The sequence below is a fragment of the Elephantulus edwardii genome, unplaced genomic scaffold, assembly GCF_000299155.1.
Source record: "Elephantulus edwardii isolate Elephantulus edwardi_28Jun2011 unplaced genomic scaffold, EleEdw1.0 scaffold00048, whole genome shotgun sequence".
Lineage (NCBI taxonomy): Eukaryota > Metazoa > Chordata > Mammalia > Macroscelidea > Macroscelididae > Elephantulus > Elephantulus edwardii.
Genome location: NW_006399798.1, coordinates 17,621,770 through 17,645,735, shown reverse-complemented (window position 1 = coordinate 17,645,735; position 23,966 = coordinate 17,621,770). Strand labels below are relative to the sequence as shown.

General features: G+C 45.4%; 1 protein-coding gene across 2 annotated transcripts in view; it reads right to left on the bottom strand.

The window, feature by feature from the left end:
- The window catches only part of TEX2 (testis expressed 2), a 65,632-nt gene that overhangs the window by 12,841 nt on the left and 28,825 nt on the right, over positions 1-23,966 (bottom strand). For both annotated transcript variants that reach the window (XM_006886278.1, XM_006886279.1), the window contains 3 exons: positions 18,354-18,500; positions 13,630-13,729; positions 4,227-4,359 (listed from right to left, as the gene is read on the bottom strand). In XM_006886278.1, the coding sequence (XP_006886340.1) occupies positions 4,227-4,359; positions 13,630-13,729; positions 18,354-18,500 (380 nt within the window). The remainder of the gene's footprint in view (positions 1-4,226; positions 4,360-13,629; positions 13,730-18,353; positions 18,501-23,966) is intronic.

Sequence of the window (23,966 nt, the reverse complement as noted above, 5' to 3'; positions counted from 1 at the left end):
TCCTACACTGTACAGGTCATCTGTTCTTCGTCCAGGAAGAGGTGGCCTGGAAGACATGGACCACAGTGGGACCTGCTGGACCACCAGATCCCTGGTGTCCCCACTGGCAGGTCACCTGGTTGCTCTGGGTCCTGGGCAGAAGCTGCTAAAGGCTGTGCACCGCTGCGAGCTCTCAGGTTCCTGGATTTGTCCTGAGCAGGTCAAGTTTTGTGGCTGAAGTTAATTTAGATCCTGCTATACCAGCTAAAGCCGATAGATGATGTGAAATTCTGATTTTGTCCAATGGCGCCCTAACTCTCTGCACTGGGGTTTGCACTGTGTGGTGCCCAATACTTATTATAAGTCTTGTAACAATACTTATTACTTACATATAACTGGTTCATAGTCAGCTTTGTAATTAAGGAAACATGCTTTCTGATCTTGACCTTATGCTCCCAGCATGGACTTATGAAAGATGTGCTATACTCTAATGAGCCTAATATGTCCAACATGATTCAGAGTTCTAGATGAGTGAGACTCTCTCAAAGGGCCGCCTTCGAAGGTTGCCCATTTCTGCTGCTTCTGCTAAAGAGGTTTCTGGAATAAACACATAAGCAAGAGTGAATGATGTTGTCACTGGAGCTCAGCCTTGGGCTAAAAGCTCTATTTCTTGGTCTCATAATCACTATCATCTCTGATTGACTTCTAACAATTTCTCAAAGATCTAATAACCCTTTGGGACAAAGCAGGATGGTCTGTTGTCACTCAGGATAGTTATACAACAGTCACAGACTCTGGAAGTGATTCTAAAAAGCAGCTTCAAAATGCTCTAAGGAAAAGGTATAACCAGGTTAGACAGCCCTGGGAGGGGTATGTGTGGAGGGGGCCACATTCACGTGAATGTGTTTATTATCTATTTAAGATTAATGTGTCCCTGACACATCACAGACACATATGCATGTACACCCATAGAACAGATGGAGTCATAACATTCCAGCTCCCAGGGCCTCAGGGGCCTTGAGGTGGTGGTGGGCTTGGACATGAGGGCCCGAGTGGACTGCCACATTGTGGGCTTACAGCGCGGACCCAGGCTACATCAGCAGAATATGAATAAGCCGAGCATTTCCTCACGAGTGTCATTCCACTCCAATGCTTCTATTCAGTTACAAAACTTCACTCATTGCTGTCAAGTTGGAACCAACCCACAGCTGACCCTCCACTGGTTTCCAAGGCTGTAAATCACATGGGAGGAGAATACCTATCTTTCTTCCACTGAGCTAGAGGTACATTTGAGAATCACTGGGCAGGCAGTTAACAGAGTAGCTCCCGCCAGGCCACGCCACCAGAGAGAACTCCATTCATGAAATGATTCCCTTTCTGACTCACTTTGGCCTTTTTTTCCATTTCAATTCCTACAGTCAAGACCGCTCAGCTCACTACCCTGGATTCCACTTTGAGTACTTTATTGTCTAAGAGTTACATTAGCTACAGTTTATCACACACCATTTGTGAAATAAAAGGACTCTGGGAAAATTCCCTGCAGATATAAAATGTACACATGCAGCACAAAGGGAAAGAACGTCACTAGAACAAAACAACACAGATTAAAACTCTTAACTGTGACCCTCAGGTTAAAAGCACCAACCAACTTCCAACCAGGACATAGGATTTCTTCTCAGAAACTAGAAAGCGTCTGCACACTTGAAGGGGCTGAAGGAAATAGTGAGCCAGAGCAGGAGGTCCCATCAGAGCAAGAGAAGGGGTGACTCTGGCCGGGAGGGAGGTCCCACTGTGGCAGCCATGGTGGAAAGAATACTGCAGGCCAACACTCAGGTCTCTGCTCTTTGGGGAGGTTCAACATTAAGGAAAATGTCAATGCCAAAGTCACATGCTTAATATACCTAAGATGTACACTGACATCCCATTTCACTCTGGTGTTTGGCCTCAAGGTGGCCATGTGCTCAAGAGGGAGGAAGTAGATTTCTAGAATCATCTCTGGGCTTCTTAACCAAAGGTGGGCTTTCTACACTCCCAGAAGCTGTGGTCAAATGGTGCATAGGCAATATTTTCTGTGAGAAAAATTCAGAGCTTTGGTTCCCTAAGGGCCTTCTGATCCTAAAAAAATGGTTCAAGGGACTATTTTTCCAAGTTCTTGTCTTTCCAATGAAGTGGTCTTGGGTTATATTCTTTATTTTAAAATTCAAGGACAGCCAATTAGATACATCAATATATGGTTTAACACTCTCACAAGGAGAAGCAAAATATTTTATCGCAGACTTCCAGAAGAGAAAATATTAGGATTTTAAAATAGAACAGGAATAAAATTTAATACTACCATCTTCCTAAAGCAGAAACATTTCCCCCTCTAGAGTCATGTTTAACAAGTGTCACCTCTGGTTCCCTGAAAGGCAGGTACAGCCCCTCCTGCATACAGTCTATTGACACAATGAGCACTCAGAAATACCCTTTGGTCAGCCAGTCTGTGAATTCATGAAACTGTGCTGAGCATTTACAAGTAATAGTAAATGAGGAATGCCTAGGGGACTAAGATCTCAAGGACCAACCCACATGGGGTTTCACCTGATGCCCAGGACCCTCTTTCCAAAGGGCTCCCAGCGGCTGTGTGGGCAGAGGTGTTTCTAGAAAGGGCTCTCCACGTGACTGACTGGCCCGTGGCCCTAACAAGGCTCAGTGCTCACAAGCTAAGACAATTTCTCAAGCTCCTTCATTTTAGCCTCATTTTCAAGACATTGTGCCTGAAATTCCTCTCCCCGTAGTGCTTCATTTTCTAGGCATCCGCTTTTGCAATTCTGATGTCATGAGGCTCAACTGTGGATGCTTGGTGTAGGCTGGGGGGGGGGGAAGAGGGGGGACATGTGGGGACAAGGAGGTGAATTTGACTGGACACCAAGACTGGGCTCTTGTCCATTCACACCAGGGATGTCTGTAAGACTCTCCCAGGCAGGAAAACTTCAGAACCCCCCGCGTCACGTCCACGGACTGTGCCATCACGTCTAGGAACATGATGAAAGGACAAGCACCTTGGTGGCTGCATGTAGCACCAACAAGTCTCAGGGTGCACAGGGGACGAAATGCTACACGTAGAGTTGATAAATACCACTCACCAGAAAATACCAATCCACAGAGGCCAGGTCCAAAGACATTTTAACAAAGAGCAGAGAAACAAAAGGAAGACAGCACAGAGAAGGGTTAGCTTGCGTACAGCAGGTCAAAACCTCCAATGATTAAAAGAAACATTTCATTGAGCAGCCTGAATAAAGCAGAATAATTCGCCTGTGAGGCCCAGCTCCCCCAGTCTGCTCTACCCACGTGTGAGTGAGAGCATGATGTCGTTAACTAAGCAATCCTGAGCTGAGTCTGTGTCTTGTATTTAGACCTCGATGGGGGCTCCTGGTAGTGTCTGTCCAGCATCCTACAATTAACTACATGCAGGAGACTTAGAGATGTGGGATGAGGGCTCTAGTCCACATTGCTAATTTGTAAACATGAGACTATTAATTTAAATTTGTAGTTGGTCAGAAGGACTAATTTTTAAGGTGTGTAGGAATTATAAAAGTGCTATTTTTTATAATGTTGGCATTAAATGAGAAAAAAGGCCTCATTCATTATTTCACCAATTTGAAGTTTTCACTAAATCAGACAAACTGTGCCGCAGATGCCCCATCTATAAAGAGAGGAATTTATGAAGCCAATCAATATTACAGTATTTAGGGAAAATGCTTCTCAGTACACTTTCGGAGCACCTGCCTGGCTACAAAATCGATCATCTACTTTTAACTTTATGTGAATTTCTGATTAAAGCCAACAGGTCCCCCAGCGATCTGGGCCTGGTCCACACCCTGCTGTCCGTGGCTGAGAGCTGAAGAGGAAGATTCTAGTCTGTTCTAGTCTATTGCTCGGAGGAGCCTGTGCTGCTGTCTGAGCGGCCAGTACTCCCTGGGGAAGCGATACCATGGCACCACAGCTAATTCTGATCTCGGTGCTGTCACAGCTGTAAGAAGACAAGAATTCATGGTCCATGCTGCCCTGGGTGAGGGGGGCTGGCTGTTCATTGTGGGTGAGACTAGGAAACCACTGCCTCAAATGCTCTGGGGTCTGAAATCACTTACACAGCAGCTGACTCAACATCCCGGGACACTACACCTCAGACCCGCTGCTCTAGGGTGAGGGTGGACACTGGTTCCCCAGGGCGGGAGCACATTTAGGAAATTCATATAGCCCCTTACCCTTCTTTGCCAATCTCTCCAACCTTCAGGGCTTCAACAAGAGGCTCTTTACCTAGTTTGGTCAAATTCATTTTGGTCTCGAGAGTCATCAGAAAGGACCCATTGTAGGACATTTCCAAATCAATCCAGAGTCCTGGAGAAAAAACAAAAGGGCTGATTTTGTGGTGGTTTTTTTTTTCTTCCTCCAAGGAAACATATGGCTATCAATGACAATAGGAACATTTATGTTTGAAAGTGTTTAAATAAGCATCACATGGAAACTCTACATTTCTCTTGAACTCTCTAATATACCCGAGAGTCATCTTTGGAAGCTTCCAGAAACTGATTTCAGCACTGATTAGCATGGTGACAGAGACGTCACAACAAGTTAGGGCTGGAAGGGCCCACCCTCCAGTTTCTGCTCCTCATGTTATGTAAGGGAACGCACAGCTCCCAGCAGCACTGCGAGCATTCATTCTCCTGGTCACTGCCAGTTACAAGGCAGAAGAGCAGAGCCCATCTCACCGTTAACGGAGTCGGCCTTTGGAGACATCTGAACATCATGTTATGTGCTGCTGAGTTAGAACTATCTCACAGATGGCCCACAGCGGGTTTTCAGGGGCCGTAGATCACACTAGAGAGAAGACTGTTCATCCTTCTCCTGTGGAGCAGTTAGTGGATTCGAACCACTTGCTTGGGTTGGCAGCACAATTTCTTTACCACTAAGCCACCAGAGCCTCTGTGAGAGCCACAGTCCCTTAGTATCATCAAGGTGGGGGAAGTCCAGAAAATGGCTTAGCACAAGAGAACGACAAATACTTTCTGAAATCTCTTTCTTTCTGGAAGTTGTTTAGAATGTATGCAAAAGACTTAACTTTCTAGTCCCAGTATTATCCAGCTACAGCTGGGTAACCTTTTGTACCTTGACTTAAAACTCAATTCCTTAAAAAAGATACTAATGCCAATGAGAACGTATCAGAGAGGCATTTACTTTTGTGGAATTTCAATGAATGGCGACCATCAGAAGTGGCCAGCGACCAGCAGTCTATACAGCTGGTAGAGCCCACACCAGGCCCCTTGTCTACACGCAGATTCTAGTCACCACATTAACACAGGCAAGGCCGCGATTGTTCTGGGTCAGTGCCACTACATCTCATGGACTACCATCAAAATGCACTTCTTCAAGTGAATGGCTAAGTGTTAATACATTTTTACGGACCTTCTAAGACAAATGACAACAACTAAAAGGAGACAGGAAATTAATCTAAAACCGCTGTTCACACACAACAACATTTTCAAGCAATTACAGTAAATAATCCATCCCTCCACTTAACCACTGCCTCAGATAAAAGGCTTTGCTTAACCTCAAGAGGCACTAATGGCGCCATTCCTCATCAAAGTCAGAATAATTTCCATTTTGTTTTCAACAAATTCTTTTTATTCTAATCGAAGGAGTTCTTTTCTGTGAATGATTTGTTTTTGTTAAGTGATATACAGGTTGTTGTCCTCTTTGAAGCCATACAAAATAGCTTTATTTCTTGATTGCATTAAGCAGTTGAAAATTAATTAGCTTGCTCTTCAAAGGTACTATTACTGGAAATAAAGGGTACACTTGCTCTAATAAAGACATTTCATCATTAATTGCTCCAAATAGGAATGAGATTGAGGCAAAGACTTGAAATATAAAAAGAACATCAATAAAGATGGCATTTATTGTTGTATGCTATCTTCAGCTTTATTTGAGAAGCAATAGATTCAAAACTACCTGGTTGCTGTATGGATTCAAACATAATCATCTCTTTTGAAAACCTCAATCAGTTTTTCAGTAAATATTAATAGTACGCATCCCCTTTGAAGGTTGTCATATAAAAGACACTAAAATTTTACTTTAAAAAATGGGAGTTTTGTTTGTATTTTCAGTGTAAGGGTTTGGAAAGTGCTGGTTCACAACCCAACCAAGCGGGCATTCCATGTGATCATGTGGTCCAGGAGCTAAGGTGGTGAAGGTCAAGGGGAAGGTGGAGCCAAGCCCAATGGGCCTCACTGAAATGGTCTAACCTCTAGGCCGCAGTCTGGTCATTTACACAATGAAGCCAGTGCTGACTCTTCAGGGGACTGCTATGTGCAAACAGCACTAGTCAGCCACCAGCAGCTCTACTTCCTGACTTCTCCAACTCTGGCTCCAGTCTGGCTTGCAGCTGTGGACCATGCAGATGGGACAGTCTAGCAGAGACCACAGGGGCAATGCGATGAGGCTGCGCCAAGGGGCCTGATCTCTCACTGGGTCTCCTACTGGGGAGAAGGGAGCTCTGGCAGCTTAGTGGTAAGGAGCTGTACTGCAATCCCAAAGGCAAGCAGTTAGAGACCCATCAGCTGCTCCGAGAGAGAAGGATGGGCTATCTTCTCCCCTGAGATTTACTGCCTCTAAAAACCTGCTGGAAGGTCAGCTAGGGGTCAGCCCCGCCTTGACAGCATACAACAACAATAACAATGGGAAGGAAGGAGCTCTGGTAGCTAGTGGTAAGGAGCTACACTGTCAACACGAAGGCACCTGGTTCAAATCCACCAGCTGTTCTGAGGAAGATGAACGGGCAGTCACCGCCTGTGAGGCATCCTACCCCTGAAAACCTGCTGGAGGGTCAGCTATGGGTTGGTTCTGACTTGATGGTACACAACAACAGTGGGCAGGGGTGGGGAACTTTGGTGGCCTAGTGGTAAGGAGTTGTGCTGCCAACCCAAAGGCAGAGCTGCAAACTCGCTTCCCGAGAGAAGAACGGGCAACCTCCTCCTGTGTGAGGGCCAGCCTCTGAAAACCTGCTGGCAGGTTAGAGGGGAGCTGGTTCTGACTCACTGTCACATCACAACAACTAACAACAAAGTCAGTTTCTTATACTATTGTTCATACACTGGGAGTGGGCCCTGCTCGCCTGAGGCCCACAGTGAACACCTGCTGGAGTTCAGGATAGTTTGAGAACACTGAAAACAGATATCAAATACAAATAAACACTCCAGTAAGTTAGTACGATGTTCTGGCATTCAGATGAGGGCAAGGAGACTATTTTAGCCTTCGGTGTAAAGAAAAACTTGCTTCTGTGACAATGATTAAACAGGCAAAAGCACCCTGAAAATCTGGGAAGCAGGCGCAACTTGGAGCTGAGACCAGCTGGTTATGTAATGATGAGTCAGGAGGCCCCCACCTGAGTGACAGAGAGGAAATTAACAGTTACCACCAAAGTTGTCTTCCCACTGGGGGTAAGTGTCGCAACAATGAGAAGCTGGGGACATAACTGTTTCATGAGTGGCGCCTTAATGCCAGCAGAGCTCAATGCTATTAATATAGATTATGTAGTAAGAGCCTTTTCTTTTTTCTTTACTTAAGACAATGTGAAGCATTTCATGTAAAATAACGCGTTCTGTACCCTTCTGCTCTTGGTTGTGCTCAAAGACAAATACCAGAAGGTGAGTGGCAGGACAAGAGCTGATGCTGTGAAATGAGTAGGGTTCTGAGAGCTTTCTGGAAAGGGGGCCAGAGCTCCTGAGATGAGAGGATGTCAGGGGAGAGCCTGATAATGCACCCCGATAAAGCCCTTGATTCAGCAGTCTCCATGCAAGGCTGTGTGTGCAGTGCAGATGGCCACCCTTCACTATCCAGCATCAGGACGGACGTTACCAGCAGCCACCGCCACGAGGGATACAGGGCAAAAGCCACGTCTTGTTCCACTTTAAACCATTTATTTAGTTCCTAATAGAAGGTTATCAGACCTAAATTCACTAGGATGAGATGCCCCCTGCCCTCTGGGGTTTATGCTCAAAGAAGAGCGAAGGTGGCGCAGGGGGACATGTAGTGCTGGTAGCAGGCTGACCGCGATACCTCTGGACAGAGCAGGCTTGCCGGGGTGCGTGCCCTCAGAGACAGGGTGGAGCCACAAGTAGAACATAGGTTCTTCTGCCTGGTGTGCTACTGAACAGATGCCATGCCTCAGCAACAGCGCTAGCGTGTTCGAATAAATCTAGTAATGGTGGCCTTGTGGCAAGAAGCTGTGCGGCAATCCCAAAGACACATGGTTCAAGGCCACCAGCTGCTACACGGGAGAAGGATGGGCAATCTCCTCTCATGCGATTAAGTGCCTCTGAAAACCCGCTGGAGGGTCAGCTATGGGTCAGTTCTGACCAGATGGTATACACAACAACAACATTTTACATAGCAGTCTGGGGAATTAGTACTATAAAAATGACTAAAAGGCCTGAGTGTCACTGGACTAGGCTTCACACAGCACCTGCAACAACCAAGGGCCTCTGTGAACAGACACGGGATGAAGGAATTTTCCCGCAGATTCTGGAAACTGCTGTTGAAACTTGAGTTGGCATCTGAGTCAGGCTCAAGACCAGGAAAAACCTGCCCACAGAGGGCATTCAATGACTCGTGTGGACTTCAAAACGTACAGCAAACTTCCTGAGGACTGAATGGACTGATCCAGTCAAGGGCTTGCAGTCCACGCCATTGCTCTGCTTGGCCCTCCGACACACTTGTTACTGCTCTGGGCGCCCTGGTCACATACATGGAAGATGAAAACCTGCCCCACAGGTCACCCCTGCTTCCTAAACCCTTCGGGAAGCCTTTCCAGCAGCAGCACACACCCACTGTGGCTCAGTCTGTACCACATGCAAGACTTCCTGGACCACAGTCCAGCCAGTACACACTACCACCAGCAGTGAGTGATTTGTGACAAGGAAATAGGTGTGGAGAGGCCAAGCCCACAGCTGACAGGTGAGGGCTGAGCTGCAGGCACCAGGCTGCCGGCGTAGGCCGAGTGGTGGGGCTCTAGTGCTGGACGGGAAACCACAGAACTGGCTGGAAAGGGAGGCTCAGGGTGACCTCTGGAGCGTTCCCTCAGTGCCTAAATAGTTAACCTGGCTGGTCCCTTAGAGGTTTAATTAAGAGGTACACATTCTAAAAGGGAGCTCTGATAGCCTACTGGGAAGAAGCTGCACTGCAATCCCAAAGGCCACAAGTTCAAGGCCACCAACTGCTCCATGGGAAAAGGATGGGCAATTTCCTTCAGTGTGATTACTGCCTCTGAAAACCCAGCAGAGGGTCAGCTATGGGTCAGTTCTGACTCTACAGTACATAATAAGACATTCTAAAAGGAACGCTGGGGGTCTGGTGTGGTGTGCAATGCATCAGATTACTAACCAAAAGGGTGGGAGTTCAAATCCACAAGTAGTGTAGAGGGAGAAAGATGGCCAGTCTCCTCTCATTAGGATTTACAGCCTCAGAAACCCGGCAGTGTCACTAGGAGTCAGCACCAACTGGACAACAGTGTGTGTGAGGGAGTGGGTGTTAGTGTGTGTGTGTGCTCAGATACACTTTAAAATTTTTATCCATAGGAAAAAAGATTAGCAAAGAACATACACAGAAGGTCACCTGGCTGTGTCTGAACAGTGAATGATGGGGAATATTTTCCTTTTTACCTTTTCTAAATATTTCTGTTTTCTCCACTGTTAAGTAGTATTTGTGGAATGAGTGAACATTATTCTAACAGAGTCAGAAAGGGTTTGGCTGAGAGGAATGGCAAGTAGGAGGGAGCTGGCTGAGTAGGCCGGACAGACAGACACAGAGAAGAGTAAGAAAACAAATTAAGTACAAATGAATGGAGAGGGGATCCCTCAGGAAGAGCCCCTTCTTAAAGCTGATACAGCCTTACTCATCACCCTGGAAGTATTTCCCTGGACTCCACTTTTAAGAGTCATGAAACCCTGGAGATGCAGCGGTTAAAGTGCTCAGCTATGAACTGAAAGGTCTATGGTTTGAGTCCACCACCTCCTTCCTCCACAGAACGAAGATGTGGTTGATGGTTTGCGTCCGTAAAGCCTCACATCCTCAGGAATTCTATGGGCAGTTCTACTCTCTACTACGGGATGCTGTCCCTCCACGGGGAGTGGTTTGGCTGTGGCAAATCCTCCAGATTTTATACTCCCTAAAAGGAAAGGTTCCCATACAGCAAAAGAACCCAAAGTGCGTGTTTCTTCCCTCTTCATTTCTATCTTCCCATTGCATGGCATCCTTTGTAGACGTAGAAGAAACCCCTTATCTTGCCTTTCTTTAGCAACATTATCCCTTGAGCTCTGATGGTCTAGTGGAAAGAAGCTGCACTGCAATCCCAAAGGCACATGCTTTGAGGCCACCAGCTGCTCTGTGCGAGAAGGATGGACACTCCCCTCCTGTGCGATTACCTGCCTCTGAAAACCTGATGGAGAGTCAGCTATGGGTCGGTTCCAACTCAATGCTATACAACAACAATAGAAACAGGTAGATATTAAAAATGTGCCCTGAATAATTAAATAAGCCTCTAACAGATTACAAATTTGTAAAGCTTTGAGCTATATAGTGAACTATCTTCCTACAGCTCCTGTTCTAGAAAAACAAGAAAGAATCCCAAAACTCTGGTGCTGAGTATGGTTGAGTAGAAGCAGAACCGAAGCTGCCCTGGGAGGCATGGGGTTGCAAGGGTGCCTTCTGCAACAATACTGTAGAGCCCAGTCGTGGGCCTGTGCTCTTGTTTGGAAAAGTCCACTAATTCACACAAAAAAACCCATCCTGGCATAAAAGACTGCTGAGGCATCAGAAAGCTGAGTGCTTACATGTCTATGTATCATTTACTTTCTTTAGGCCCTGTTCGAGGTCAGCTGACCATTTACCAGCGTGGTGCTGGTCAACTCCTCAAGAAAAGAGGAACTCTGCAAAGAGCAAAGGGCAACAGGGAATCAGAGAAATCAAGCGGCCCTCAGACACTAGACCAGCGGGGCAAAGCCTCACGTGGTTTATAGTTAACATGAAAAAACACACCTCTTAGAAACTTGACATGGGTCTTAAAAGCATTCCAACTAAGTTAGTTGCTGAGAATCTACTGTATTTTTCCACATATCACATGCCCACGAAAAAATATTCATAACACACAAAGGAAATGAACATGTGAGAGGGCTGCACGGCTCACAGGGAAGTGGGTAGCGTGTGTATTATTTGTGCAAAAATATGGCAAAGCATTTCTAGTTTTCTGCTCAGTGGCCCAGAAATTAACCAAATCAGACAGCACTCAGCTTCACTGAAGTGAAGCCACGGTGAGGGGGTTCTTTGTGATCTCAACACTTGGGCACGAGGTGGACTTCTGGATTTGCAAACATACTCTAGACTGACTTTCTCTGACACTGATGAGATGCTAAAAACAGCAATCTGGGCTCCCGGGCAGCTGCAAGCGATCCCTGGAGAGATCTGACAGAGCCACTCCAGAAAATCTCCATGTTTTCATCAAATGTGCACAACAGATGAAAATGAGTTCACTGAACATGGCACAGAAGCCATCTGATACAGCCAGGGACAAAAGTCGCTGCTTCTAATAGCCTGCACATCTCTCAAAACATTTACTTGAAAACAAATATGCTTTTCTTGGAAAATTCTAATGGTTCTCTCCCCTACATTGTTTGGGAGCCGTAAGGGGTAAGAAGCTCGCTCAGAAAGGGCCCCTGTGATCAGAAGCATCTGTCTTTTCCCACCTGCTCCGAAATAGTTTCTGCCTGCCTGGCTCTCTCCTCTTTTCACCAAACTCCTGTATATCAAATTGTCCTTGCCAGGTTCTTTTTAAAACCACACACATACAACAGATACTAGTGGCAAGAAGCTGCACTGCAATCCCAGTGGTGAATGGTTCAAATCCACCAGATGCTCTGCTGAAGGAGGAGGGATAATCTCCTCCTGTTCCAATCAGATCAGATTTGATGGTACACACAAAAAAATTAATAAAAATAAAACAACAGATACTGATGATGCCTGTACAACATGATGAATGTAATTAATGCCACTAAATTGTACATTGACAAAAATCTTAAGGTGACAAACATATTATTAATAATAATAATAATACAGTTATTAAAGGGGGAAAACCCATGTCCCACAAAAATATGCATAAATCTTTAAGTCCTAATTTTATTTAATTGTCTACATTCTAACCACCCTTTCCCTTCTCCCACAGGAGTGGGCATTAACAGTGTCAGCAGCACATTTTACAAATCAAATTTGAGAACTTTCCATCAGCAAAGAAGCTCACTTTCAAATACTCTGAATGAGACTTTAAGCATGTCTTCATTTTCCAAACACATACAAAGCAACTACTATGAGTGGCAAGGAGCACAAAGATGTAAAACATGAAGCTCAAAGAATTTGTAAGTGGGATCAAGGTTTTAAAAAAAGGGCTGAATCAAGAAGAGAGACAGCTGCTGGTGATGAGGCAGGGCAGGGGGTCAGAAAGGGTCCAAGGGCTGAAATCCAGACCGCTTCCTGCACCGCAGAACAAGGTCTGAGGTCACCAGGGCAGGTCTCAAAACCAAAACTCATCACTGTCCAGTTGATTCTGACTCACAGTTGACCCCACAGGGCAGAGCAGAACTTCCCCAAAGGCTTCCTAAGTCTGTACTCTTTTTCAGAAACAGTGGACTGTCACATATTTCTCTGACAGAGGGCTGATGAGTTTTGAACTGCCAAGCTTTAAGTTAGGAGCGGTATTGCTGTGCCAACCAGGTTCCTTGTAGGGTAGGTTCTGTTTTTAAGACACAAAGACTTGGGCCTCATCAGCTGGCACAAGGACATCTTCAGGCTGAGGGTGGCCCTACAAGGATGAGAAATACCTCGGGGATTTAGAGTGCTCTGCTCTATGCCCGGTCAGTTTAGAGCTGTGATGGTTAAGAAGAAAAGGCAGTTTTAAACTTTGACTTGAAGTTAGCCCCTGAGGCCACTTTTTCAGCTAAACAACACACTGTCCCACAAAATGAAGAAGTACCATCCTGAGTACTGTTCTTTAAGGAAAAAAAAATCACCTATGAGTGTAAACACTCAAGAATGACTTTAAAAGAAATGCGAAGGTAAGAGAGAAGGGACAGTATATTAATGGCAAAGGAACAACTGCAATGGAAGCATTGAGAATGTTCATGCATCATAACCAATGTTGACAAAGATCACGACGGCTGAACAAGTGATGAAGAAACTGCTGAATGGAAACCCAAACTCCTGTGTAAACCTTCACTGAAAACAATAAAGTATTATTTTTTAAAAAAAGAAAACATTCAACATCAAATAGCATTGTCTCAAGTTGAATCCAGCTCTTAGTGACCTTAGAGGACAGAGCAGAACTGACCCATAGCAGACTGCTACATCTTTTTTCTGAGGAGCAACCGATGGGTTTGAACTGCTGACCTTTGGGTTTGCTGATAAGCACTTAGTGCTTCACCAGGGTTCCTTCAACATGAACAGATGGTTGAAAATAGTCTCCAGTGTCCTCTGAGTATAAAGGCTTGGCACTGGATCCACAGTGATGCACACATCTTAACAATCATTTACAAGCTTGGTTCCTCTCTAGAGTCAATTAAGAGTTACCTTGGTGATCAACGTAAGGCTTGAAGGCCTGAAGGATTTTTGGCACAGCCACCCCCATGTCAAGTTCCGTCAGCGTCAGCTCATTCATAAAGTAGGGGAGCTGGAGAAAAGAAGCAAACAGTGGATGAGACACATTACTAACCTTGTACAAAATGCCTAGTAAGAATTCAACATGGTCTTGGAAGGAACGGTGGCCAAAGCTTGGCTATATCATCTATTTATTTAACCAAAATATACTGAGGTCATTCCACATACTAGTCATTGAACTTGAAATACAGCATCATAAATAAGCCAGGCACGTTCCTTGCTCTCCAAGGAGTATATACAGAAGGAGAAACCAACAAATTAGTGATAGATCATTTCAGAGAGTGACTAGTGCTACCAAGAATATGAAGCAGGTGATAAGAGAGAGCTTGGAGCAAGCGAGGAAGTGGCTATTTTGGCTAAGGAGGTCTACGAAGGTTTCTCTGAGGGGTGGCTTTTATTCATAGATGTGCCCATGGAAGAGAGCCAGCCACGCTGGTTAGCTGGACAATGCCAGGGTCAGCCAAAGTGTGGGCAAACGAAACCCTCTTAAATTAGTGGGGGCAGGCTGTCCCCTTAACGTTTCCACCAAGCAAATGTACAACTTGTATTAAAATATTTTAGCATCACATCTCTTTGCCCTCAAGCTGGACACTTTATGTTTATCTTTTTTGATCTGAGCTTCACCTTCTCCCCTGAGAGGCGGGCCTTTGTGAATCATTCTGGGTTCTGGTTGGACACAGCCAATGGGATGCACCAATGGACAGTGAGGTGGGAGATATGCAGATAAGAGAGTTGCAGGCATCTATCCCCTCTGGAGCCCCACCACTGAAGGCCACAGCTGCTGAGACAGCTGCCACTTCTGAGTTCCAGGAACTCCCTTCCCTCCAGGGAGGCAGAACAATTCCCCACTGTTGCTAAATCCCAGTGCTGACCTATTCCATTTTAGTCTCTCTACATTCTGTCTACAATTTTTGAAATCTTTTTGTTAAAGTCTTCCTTCTGACGACCTCGTTTGTCTCCTACTTTGACCTCCATAAATACAAACTCCCAAATCTACCAGTGGGGATTTATTCTAAAGGAAGTAAGAGGGCTGGTGTCATGATTTGAAACGCCTATTTCACCTCAAGATTACAGAATGAACTCATCTCTGTTTCTTCTTGGAGCTCTGGTAGCCCAATCCATAGAGAGTTGTGCTGCTAACCCAATGGCCATGCTTCTCTGGTGGTTCAAATCCACCAGGGGCTCTGAGGGAGAAAGATGGGCAATTTCCTTTCATGTAACTCATATTTTCAGAAACGGAATGGTCAGGTGTGAGTCAGTTTCTCCTCCATGGCAATCAGTGTGAATTTTTGAGATATGTTTTCCTATGAGATTTGTATATACATATTTTTATTGAAATCTTTAATCCATTCAAAATTTTAGTGTAAATTATAAAGGAGGGATTCAACTTTTCTTTTTTCCCCACAATGACTAGTCATCTGTCCCAAATTTTGAGATGCCAACTCCTTATTAATTTGCCATGCCATTTCCCCCACTAGACTGGAGTCTGTATTGAGCATTCTGTTTTCTGCCAGTATCAAACAATTACTACAGTTTCCTATTTTTAAAACTGGTCAGTCCCTCCTTTTCTTCCCCATTCTAGAATTTTCTTAGTTATTCTCACAAATATTCTTCAAGTTAAACATTACAATGGTAGCATAAAATTTTAATTAAGAGGTTGTGTTGTTTTTTTTTTAAAAAATAAAGTCATTTGTTGAGTAATTCCTGTAAAATGAGGCAGCACTTAGGCAAGCATAGATTTAACATTTAATCTCCAGCAATGAAACAAACTTTTAGGATTCACTAGTCAGAGAGCTCTATCCCTAGCTTTTTGGGAGATGAAGGTCATGTGAAGAGATTAAAGAGGCACAAAGTCTGTGATGGGCAAAATGTCAGGAGAGGGAGGCAGTGTTCACAGGTGCTTCTGGATTGGTGGTGGTTCCATCTGACTAGCGTTCTTCCAAAGAATCAGTGTCGTAAGCTAGTCTCACAATCAGCCTACAAAATGCTTCTTAGCCAAAAACGTAACCAGAATCTTGTACCTGTGTAAGGTCCTTTATCTCTATTGTTGTCACTGTGGCACTCGTGGCTCAGAGCGTGCTGGATTGCAGGCTCTGACAGGCTGGCCAGGGAACGTCACCACTTCCAACCGTGTTTCTATGGGAACATGCATTCCACAGGGAGCCCAGGAGTGAAAGCAGAGAGAGCAGAACATAACTGTCCCTCCTCCTCCCTGGCCAGGAACCCCTCCCAAGGAATGGGAGAAAGGTATGGTGGAGTGAGGAGTGGTGGGCTCTAATTACCATATTCAGAAAGGGGAGGGAGGAGCCCAGGATTCTAGATCATATCTAAATTCTACCAGCATGCTCTCTTCCTTGTTCAGATTCCTGTCTTGGCCCACAGCAAGTTACTTCTCTTCTGGGTCTTTTCAGTCAGAAACCCTCCAACTACTCAAAGTGCACGCACCTTGGTGAGACAAGAATCCAGGGACACCTTCAGCCCCCTGAGTCACCTCAACTGCAGACGGGAGATTCAGGTACACAGGACATCTAAGGGTGGTCGACTGTGCATTGCTTATTGTAAGAGCAACATAAGCTGGCCTAGCGGCTGGCAGCAGCCATAAGTACCTTGGCTATTGGCTAGAAACTCAGCTGGTTTTGAATATATCACTGGCACCAGGTAACACAGAGGCCTGCTCTTTCAGCACTCCAGTCTGAAAAGTCTACCACGGACAAGGGGTAAAATCTGGAACTATAGGCGAGTCAGTTCTTCCCAGGAAAGCGGGGCATCTGTGTGAGAGGGCACAGCTCAGCTCCTCCAGGCCCCACCTGCTCTCTATTGTGTTTAAAGTACAGCTTCTGGATATTTTGTCACAATGAACACTTTTGCCAGAAGTGGTGGCAGGTTCAGAATGTGAGGAGTAAAATTCCGCTGCCCTCCTCGTCAGTTCACTGTTCAGGGTCCCTTCTGGTCTGCAGGCCACTTCTTGGGCAGCCCTTCAGGTCAGAAGTGGGGATGTGGAGACATACTGACTGAGGCTGGCCATGGAGGGAGACCAAGCCCACCACTCAACTGCTGATGCTGCTGGATCACTGCCCTCTTCTAACCTGACCGCTTCTGAGCTGCAAAGGCTCCCATCAACAGCAAAGGGAGAAAAGCAAAATAAAAGCCCCTCCATCACCTTCTAGAATGAGGAAGCTTGCCTTTCTTTACTAGGAAGATTAATGACACCACAGACTTAGCTCCAGTTCATCAAGTCTATTCTAGATGTGACAGGGAGGGCAGCACCCTGTCTGGGGCTCAAGCATGGCCTGCTTTCCGTCTTCCACTCAGGAGCCCACAGCCTACCTGCTTGTGGGAAAGCTGGTAACAGGGCTTGAAGAAGAGGCAGTGGTGGCCCTGTGTGTGCTGTGGCTGGGAACTCACCGCCTCAAGAGTTAGAATAGATGAGTGAACTCACGGTCAGGTGCTGACTCATGCCTCCCGGGGCCGGGTCACTGCTGTGTGGCCCCTCTAGAGGGCCGGTTGTGGACACGGGCTCTACCCTCACCCACCCTGACAGCACACCCAAGCTGCACTGTCCACAGAGCCCTCCCAAGTCTCCACCCTGACCGCAATGCTCAAATCCAGCACCTCCTCTTCATCAAGGGCTTGGGAGGGGATGGAAAGGCTTGAAAGTGGTAGCCAGAGTTTGCCAGAGCACGACTAAGCTAGACGTGGCTCTGTGCCCACTCCAGAGAGTGACAGGAATCCAAGTGCAGGTCCTCGACGCCCACATTTCCTCCTACTGTCACTGACCGCAGCCCACACTCTTCTAACCTGGAGTGCTTGAACGCTTGGAACTTACGGGTCACTATGTGCATTTTTCTGGGGAGAGGAGCCATAGGCTTCTGTGACCAACCTCAGAGGCACCAATTGCAGTGTGTACATCCTCCCTGCAGATGCGGCACTGGAATTACTACTTCATGGCTGGATCTTCACTGAGTCAAAAACTGCCCTGTCAGAAAGCTAAGGAAGGCCTCTTGGTTGGCAAATTAGTCACTTAACAGCAATTAGGAGAAATATGTACACTGTTTAAGCTCACTTTCAAGCTGGCCTGGATCAGCAGTCGGCTGGCCTCTTCAGAAGAGAGTGAGCCCAAAATAAAGTACCATCTGGCCACAAAGTAAAGGTCAAATGCAGACACATTTAGAGCGTCACGCCAATGTTCCCAGACTGGGGAGGGAACAGGACTTGGAGAAGAAGTCTGAGGAGCCCGACGATTTCCTCAGCTAGACATAGTATTGTGTACTTTATATTTCATTCACATCGAAAAAAGGTAACGTGTACTGTTCATTTTAGAAAATGCAGAAAATAAAAGTTAACTTCTATCTTTGGATGAAAGGAAGAAGAATCACACAAGATATAACATCAACTTACATTTTCCTAAAACACGTCTTGGATTGTCTATCTAGAGTGGGTAACACCGAGGGCAGACTGAGAAAAAAGTCGGCAGAGCTGCTTCCCAAGCCCCCAGGGGCCAGACATGATTTTTGATTGCAAGTGCCCAAGCACATGTGTCACATGCTTTAAAATAAGTTATCTTTTATTTAGGACATAATGATATAAAACTTCCACTACTGTGAGGAACCAGAAACCTCTCATGTGGCAAGTAATACCTTTATTTTGCTGAGTTTCATTTGGATTTTCTTAGACACCAGATCAGACCAGTATTTCTCTCCCAAGAAGTCCCAAAATATTCTTCCGAGCAAGGCGTTCACCCAGGCTTCCAGTTCTTCCTCCTCAGCGGGTTGAGCCTCTGGCAACTGGGAAAAGAAAAGGGGCCAAAATTAGAGAGCAAGTGGAGGACGGGAGGTGCTTATTTTTATCCAGGCCCTGATGGTCCTGCCTGTCATGTGGGGAAGAGGGGCCTGTGAGTTGTATTGCTACCCTAAAAAGGTCAAGTCTCGATTATCTCTACAGATAGAGAAAGGAAGGAACAAAAGGTGCCATCAGAGAGACCTCTACTCTCTCTACTATCTTCTACCCGTCTTCCTGTGAGCCAGGTAGAGGTTTCACACAGGCGGCTCAGCTAAGTGACCCTGGACCAGCAGATCCTCGGTCAGCTGGGCATCAACACTCTAATCAATGACACAGCTCATCAAATGCCCACCTATCCTTCCCCAACTAAGGCTCCTTGGATGCTAACTGGTGGTCCTCACTGAGGCAGAAACCAGTATCTTGAGGGCTGACATCAAGCCTTGTGAGGCCAAGTTTCTTGAAGAGATAGGAAAAGGGGTGCTTCAGTGAGACGGGGTCCTCTCCCATAGAGCTCACTGAAACCAGGCGCTGGGATTTTGAGAGGCTCCTTAAGGAGCAGGTGAGGTTGAGAATTGCAGTTTGGATCATCGAGAGGCGCAAATCCACTCCTTCCTCAGGAAACAGCTTGGTGAGGCGCCCCTGCCCTTGCCTCCATTTGATATTAACACTTGAAACACAGGCCACAGACAACTCGTGAGGTGGGAGAAGAGCAAGGCTGTGTCCAACGTCCCTGGCTAATCGTTAGCGTCGCCCCTGCTGGAAAGGAGCAGGGATGTGGGGAGAAGACGAGAGAAAAGCAGCAGCAGCCACCGCCGCCATGCGAGGGTTAAGTGGTATCAAGTCAGCAGGTGACAGACTGAGGATGAAGTCCTTGGTGACCGGGCTGCTTGTTATTATTCCTGTTACTGCTGTCCACGGCCATGGGCCAGGCCCTGAGAGACTCTTTATGCTGCCTCATTTACTCTTCACAATGCCCCCCAATAGACAGGCTCTTTATTTCCATTTTATGGATGAGAAAACAGGCTCAGAAGAGTCCAGGATCTGCCGGAGGTCCCTAGTTCATGAGCACAGCCTCATGTCTGTGCTGTCCTGAAACTACCCTCTGGCGTGACAGACATTTCTCTACGCTGAGTTCTTTAATTAAACCACAGCCCCACAGACACGACAGCTTTAGAAAGCAAAGACTGAAAGAACTCAGAGCAGGTATCTGGGACTTGCTCACCCTCTCCCCTCACGGTACTGTCTGGACAAACACACCGGTCTTGCTCTCATGGGAAGGCTGCAGCATTAAAACATAGACGCTGCGGTCACACCCCAGACCCTCTCGCCGCCTCCAAGCTCTCTAAGGTGCCAGTCATGCAGTGCTGTCTGTTCTGGGCAGCTGTGACTGGGCCTCTGTCACACAGGACATGGATACAAAGGCCAGTAGCAGAGTATGTGATACTTGGTGATCACAGATTTGACACTTGCAGGTCTACGCACCTGTGAGTACAACAAAAGTCTATGGCATGAACTCAGTGTGAGTTTCAGAAGTCTGGGGTTCTGAGGTTTTAAGCCAGGTGGGCCAGTGCCATGGAGCCTGCCCTCCAGCCCAAGTACCCATCTGCCCACTAGTCTTGTCAGTACTTGTGCCATCACTCTCTTTGGGAGTCTGGAGGTTCACTCACGTGTTTCCAATCACACGTCACTGCATCCAGGGGGACACATTTAATGTTGTATGTGTCAAATTTGTATATTTTGAGGTATTTCCCTTATGAATGTTAGTGAGTCTCACTAAAAAAGAACAACAACCCCCCCCCCCAATAACTGTGGCTTTAAAACTATACAGTGGTCTTTCCATTTCAGAAAATAGGAATCTTCATTCTTTTTCATGGCTATATAGTATTCAACACATGCTTTTCTGTCCTATAATGTCTGAAGATATTAAGTAGGCCCAGAAAGGAAGAGCCTAAGTCAGACCAGACATTGTACATTCTTTAAGAATAATTTTTTCTTAAAGAAAAAGAAAAAAAAAGAATCCCTTTTCTCTCTACCTGAACAACCCCCCCTCATCCCAGGGCTATCTATCTGGCTACTCTGAGGTTACCTACTGTCTTTGAGTCACATCAGATTACCTAAATAGATTTCTGAGTAAACATTCATCTAAGGATAAAGTCTTCCTGGACACTCAGTGTCAAGTTGCTGCCCCAAGGCACTGCTTGTCTATTCAGATTTGTAGGCTACGTAAGAGATCAGCTTAATCCTTCCCTTCTCAAGTAGGGGAGTCTATTACCCTCTATTAACCTTTCTTCACAGCCCTTCTTAGTCACAGGAAACAGGGTTAGCTCCAAATACCAAGAAACAAAGGCTATTTCATAATTTATCTCTAAGCCAATACATATCATGTGATAGATTTCTGAAATAACTGACAAGCAGGTTGTTTGCTTTGCATTTTCTTTTTTCAATAGTTCCTTTTTTTCCACAGGCTCATTGGGAACAAAGAAAAATCCAAGGGCAGCAAAACATAATGCATCACAGAAGCTTCCTGAACTTAAAAAGAGAGGCTGCTCCAAGAACTCATTTGCAATGCAGGTCATCACTGTGTTAAAAGCAAGAGTATAAGGGATAAGCGTGCAAGCATCTTCTGATAAGGACATTTGTACAGAAAGAAATAAGAGTATTAATAATTTCACTATTTCAACCACAGACATACATTTAGAAATGGTAACTTCCAAGACTGTGTCCTCCACAAAAAGTCTGGTGAATTCAATGGGAAGATGAAGCCAGGCCATTCTGTTGAAGCAGCACAAGGCAAAGCAGGGTGGGCTGACTTCATTTGGTGGTGTGACATTTCCTGCTATCGGTGGTAGTGACCAACCCTAACCTTTGTTAAAAAGAGAGGTTACTGTCTCATTCCTAAGATGTGGCCACAAACTCTAGTGCTCCAAGCTTCAAAAAGGGCTGCTTGGTACAATGGGGCCCTTTGTCTGTATTTGCTTTCTCCCAACTATAAAAGCAATACATAATTATTGCAGGAAATGTCCACAAGTCAACTAGAAACCCAAATAATACTGGACCTAACATGGTGTGTGTCTCTATATATGTGTATATGTCATTTGTTGAATATATACTTAATTCACTCACCATATAATCCATCCTTTTAAAATTACAACTTAATAATTTTCAGTATATTCACAGGGTTGTATAGCTGTCACTACAATTTTATAAAATTTTTTGGGCTCCAAAAAGAAAACCCCTATCAACTAGCAAGCATTCCTTATTCTTCCACAGCGTTCCCCTCCACACCTCCAGCTCTGGGCAACTGCTAACCTACTCTCTGTGTCTCTGAACCGCTCACAGAAATGAGATAATGCAATGTACAGTCTCAATGTTTTCCAGGTTTAATCATGTTGTAGCATGCACCACATTCTTTTTTTTTCTTGCCAAACAGTATTTAATTGTCTGGGCAGACCATATTTTATCTGTCATTTATCAAACTGATTAAAAAGGATAGACAAAAATCTCAGCAGGTGTGCCTCCCACAGGGCCAGGTGAAATGGGACAGACAGGAGGAGTGGGGCAGGGAGATGAAACTCTGCTGACAATTTCTTTCTACAGTTCTGGCTTTCGGAGTCAGGTTAATCCTAAACATTTTCTTAAAAAAAAGAAAAAGAAGGCTAGATAACAGATAGGGATGGGGCGGGGTGGGGACCATGGGAAGTCTTTGTTCACTCAAATCACAAAATCAGTCAAATAAAACTGGTAAAAAAGATCTCTCCTCATGTACCTAGGAAAGCATGAAAAGTAATAAAAGAAGTATGGAGACGGGGTTTCACCTCCTATTTGTTGCACAGATTTCCCACCCCACATGCTCTCCCGGGAATTTACTCCTCTGTCGGGAGGTAGGGCATCTCTGCGCTCCCCTTCAATTCTGGTAGTCTTTTTTGGTCAATTTTAGTAACAGAGATACTATGATGTTTCTGAAACAAGGTCATAAAAGTAATACAATGTCTATGGGCTCCCTCCAAGGGACACTTGCCCTTGGAACACAGTCAAACGAAGAACACTGGCCTCCTGTCCTAAGACCCAGCCGAGCTCCTAGCCAACAGCTAGCATGTACTCACCATCTCAGAACCAGATCCTCTAGTCTCCCCTGTCCTGCCTTCCCGGATGATAGTGTGTAGCCTTCACTGGTAAACCTTGTCTAAACTGCAGCTTTGGAGCAAAATCACGATTGCTACCATCTTAAGCCAGGACCTTTAGGGTTGCATGTTAACACAATAAGAGCTAATAAGAATAAACATATTTTATTCAAGACCATCTCAACCAGAAGACCAGCCCAGGACCTAAGACGAGGTCCAGGCAAGTCAAGTGGATGGGGCAGTCAACACTAAAGCTCATACACTTTCTTCAAAGGCCCACTTTTCAACGACAGTTATTGCTTGCTACCCACAGTTCTGGCTCTCTAATTTCCCCAGCTTGCGGTGGAACGGAATCCTCAAATTAACAAGAGTGAGAGGGGAAAATGGGGGCTCAAGGAAAAGCCAGCTAGAAGGGTCTAGCCCAGTACCAATCAACTGACAGTGAGAGAAGATACTTCAGAGTCAGCACTCAGACTGGGAGGAGAGGCCTTTGGACCTCAGAAGCCCTGCACTACAAGAAAAGTGAGTTTCCGATTATTATACTGAGGCTTTGAATTATTAAGATTAAATTATCCATCTGCTCTTCAGGGCCAGGAAGTAAACTGTGGTTTTCAGAGAGTTTTACCAGATCCAGAAGAAGGAAAGCAAAACAAAAACATACGTTGGTGCTTGAAGCGATAATGCCAAATTTCCAGAAAAATGGTTTGTCCTCGAGGACACCCTTGCTGGTAGAGGGGCTGGTAAATGTGCCCCAGGGCCTCATCCCTTTTCATACTAAAAGTTCATGTAACACATACTGAGCAGGTGATGTCTAAAACGAGGTTTGTTGTTGTTGTTTGGTTGGGTTTTGTTTTGTTTTCTGCCTGAATATTTCTTTTTTTCTTCTTATTTTAATGAAAGTTTACAGACACTTTGGATTTCCACTCATTCATTGTTGTACACTTTCCTGTCTGCCCACCCCTTCCCCCAGTTCACTCTTCTCTTTGAAAAGTAAAAAAAAAAAACAACCACCAAAAAAACCCCCAACTTTCATTGTTATACAGTCCCCTGATCCCAGTCCACTCCACTAGCAGATTTCATTCTGGACTCATTCTCATGACAATACCACCTAATCATATATTTCTTCTAAACAGTACTCTCCCCCTCATCTGTTTCAATGCAGTATACATTATTTATCCCCTCTTAATTTCCCCCCAACCCCTATTTCAGTCTTACAACAATGGCATTATGCAGTATTTGTCCTTTTGTGACTGAGATATTTCACTCAGCATAATGTCCTCCAGGCTCACCCATTTTGAATAATATTGCATGAGTTCCTTGTTTTTTAATGCAGCGTAGTATTCCTATGTG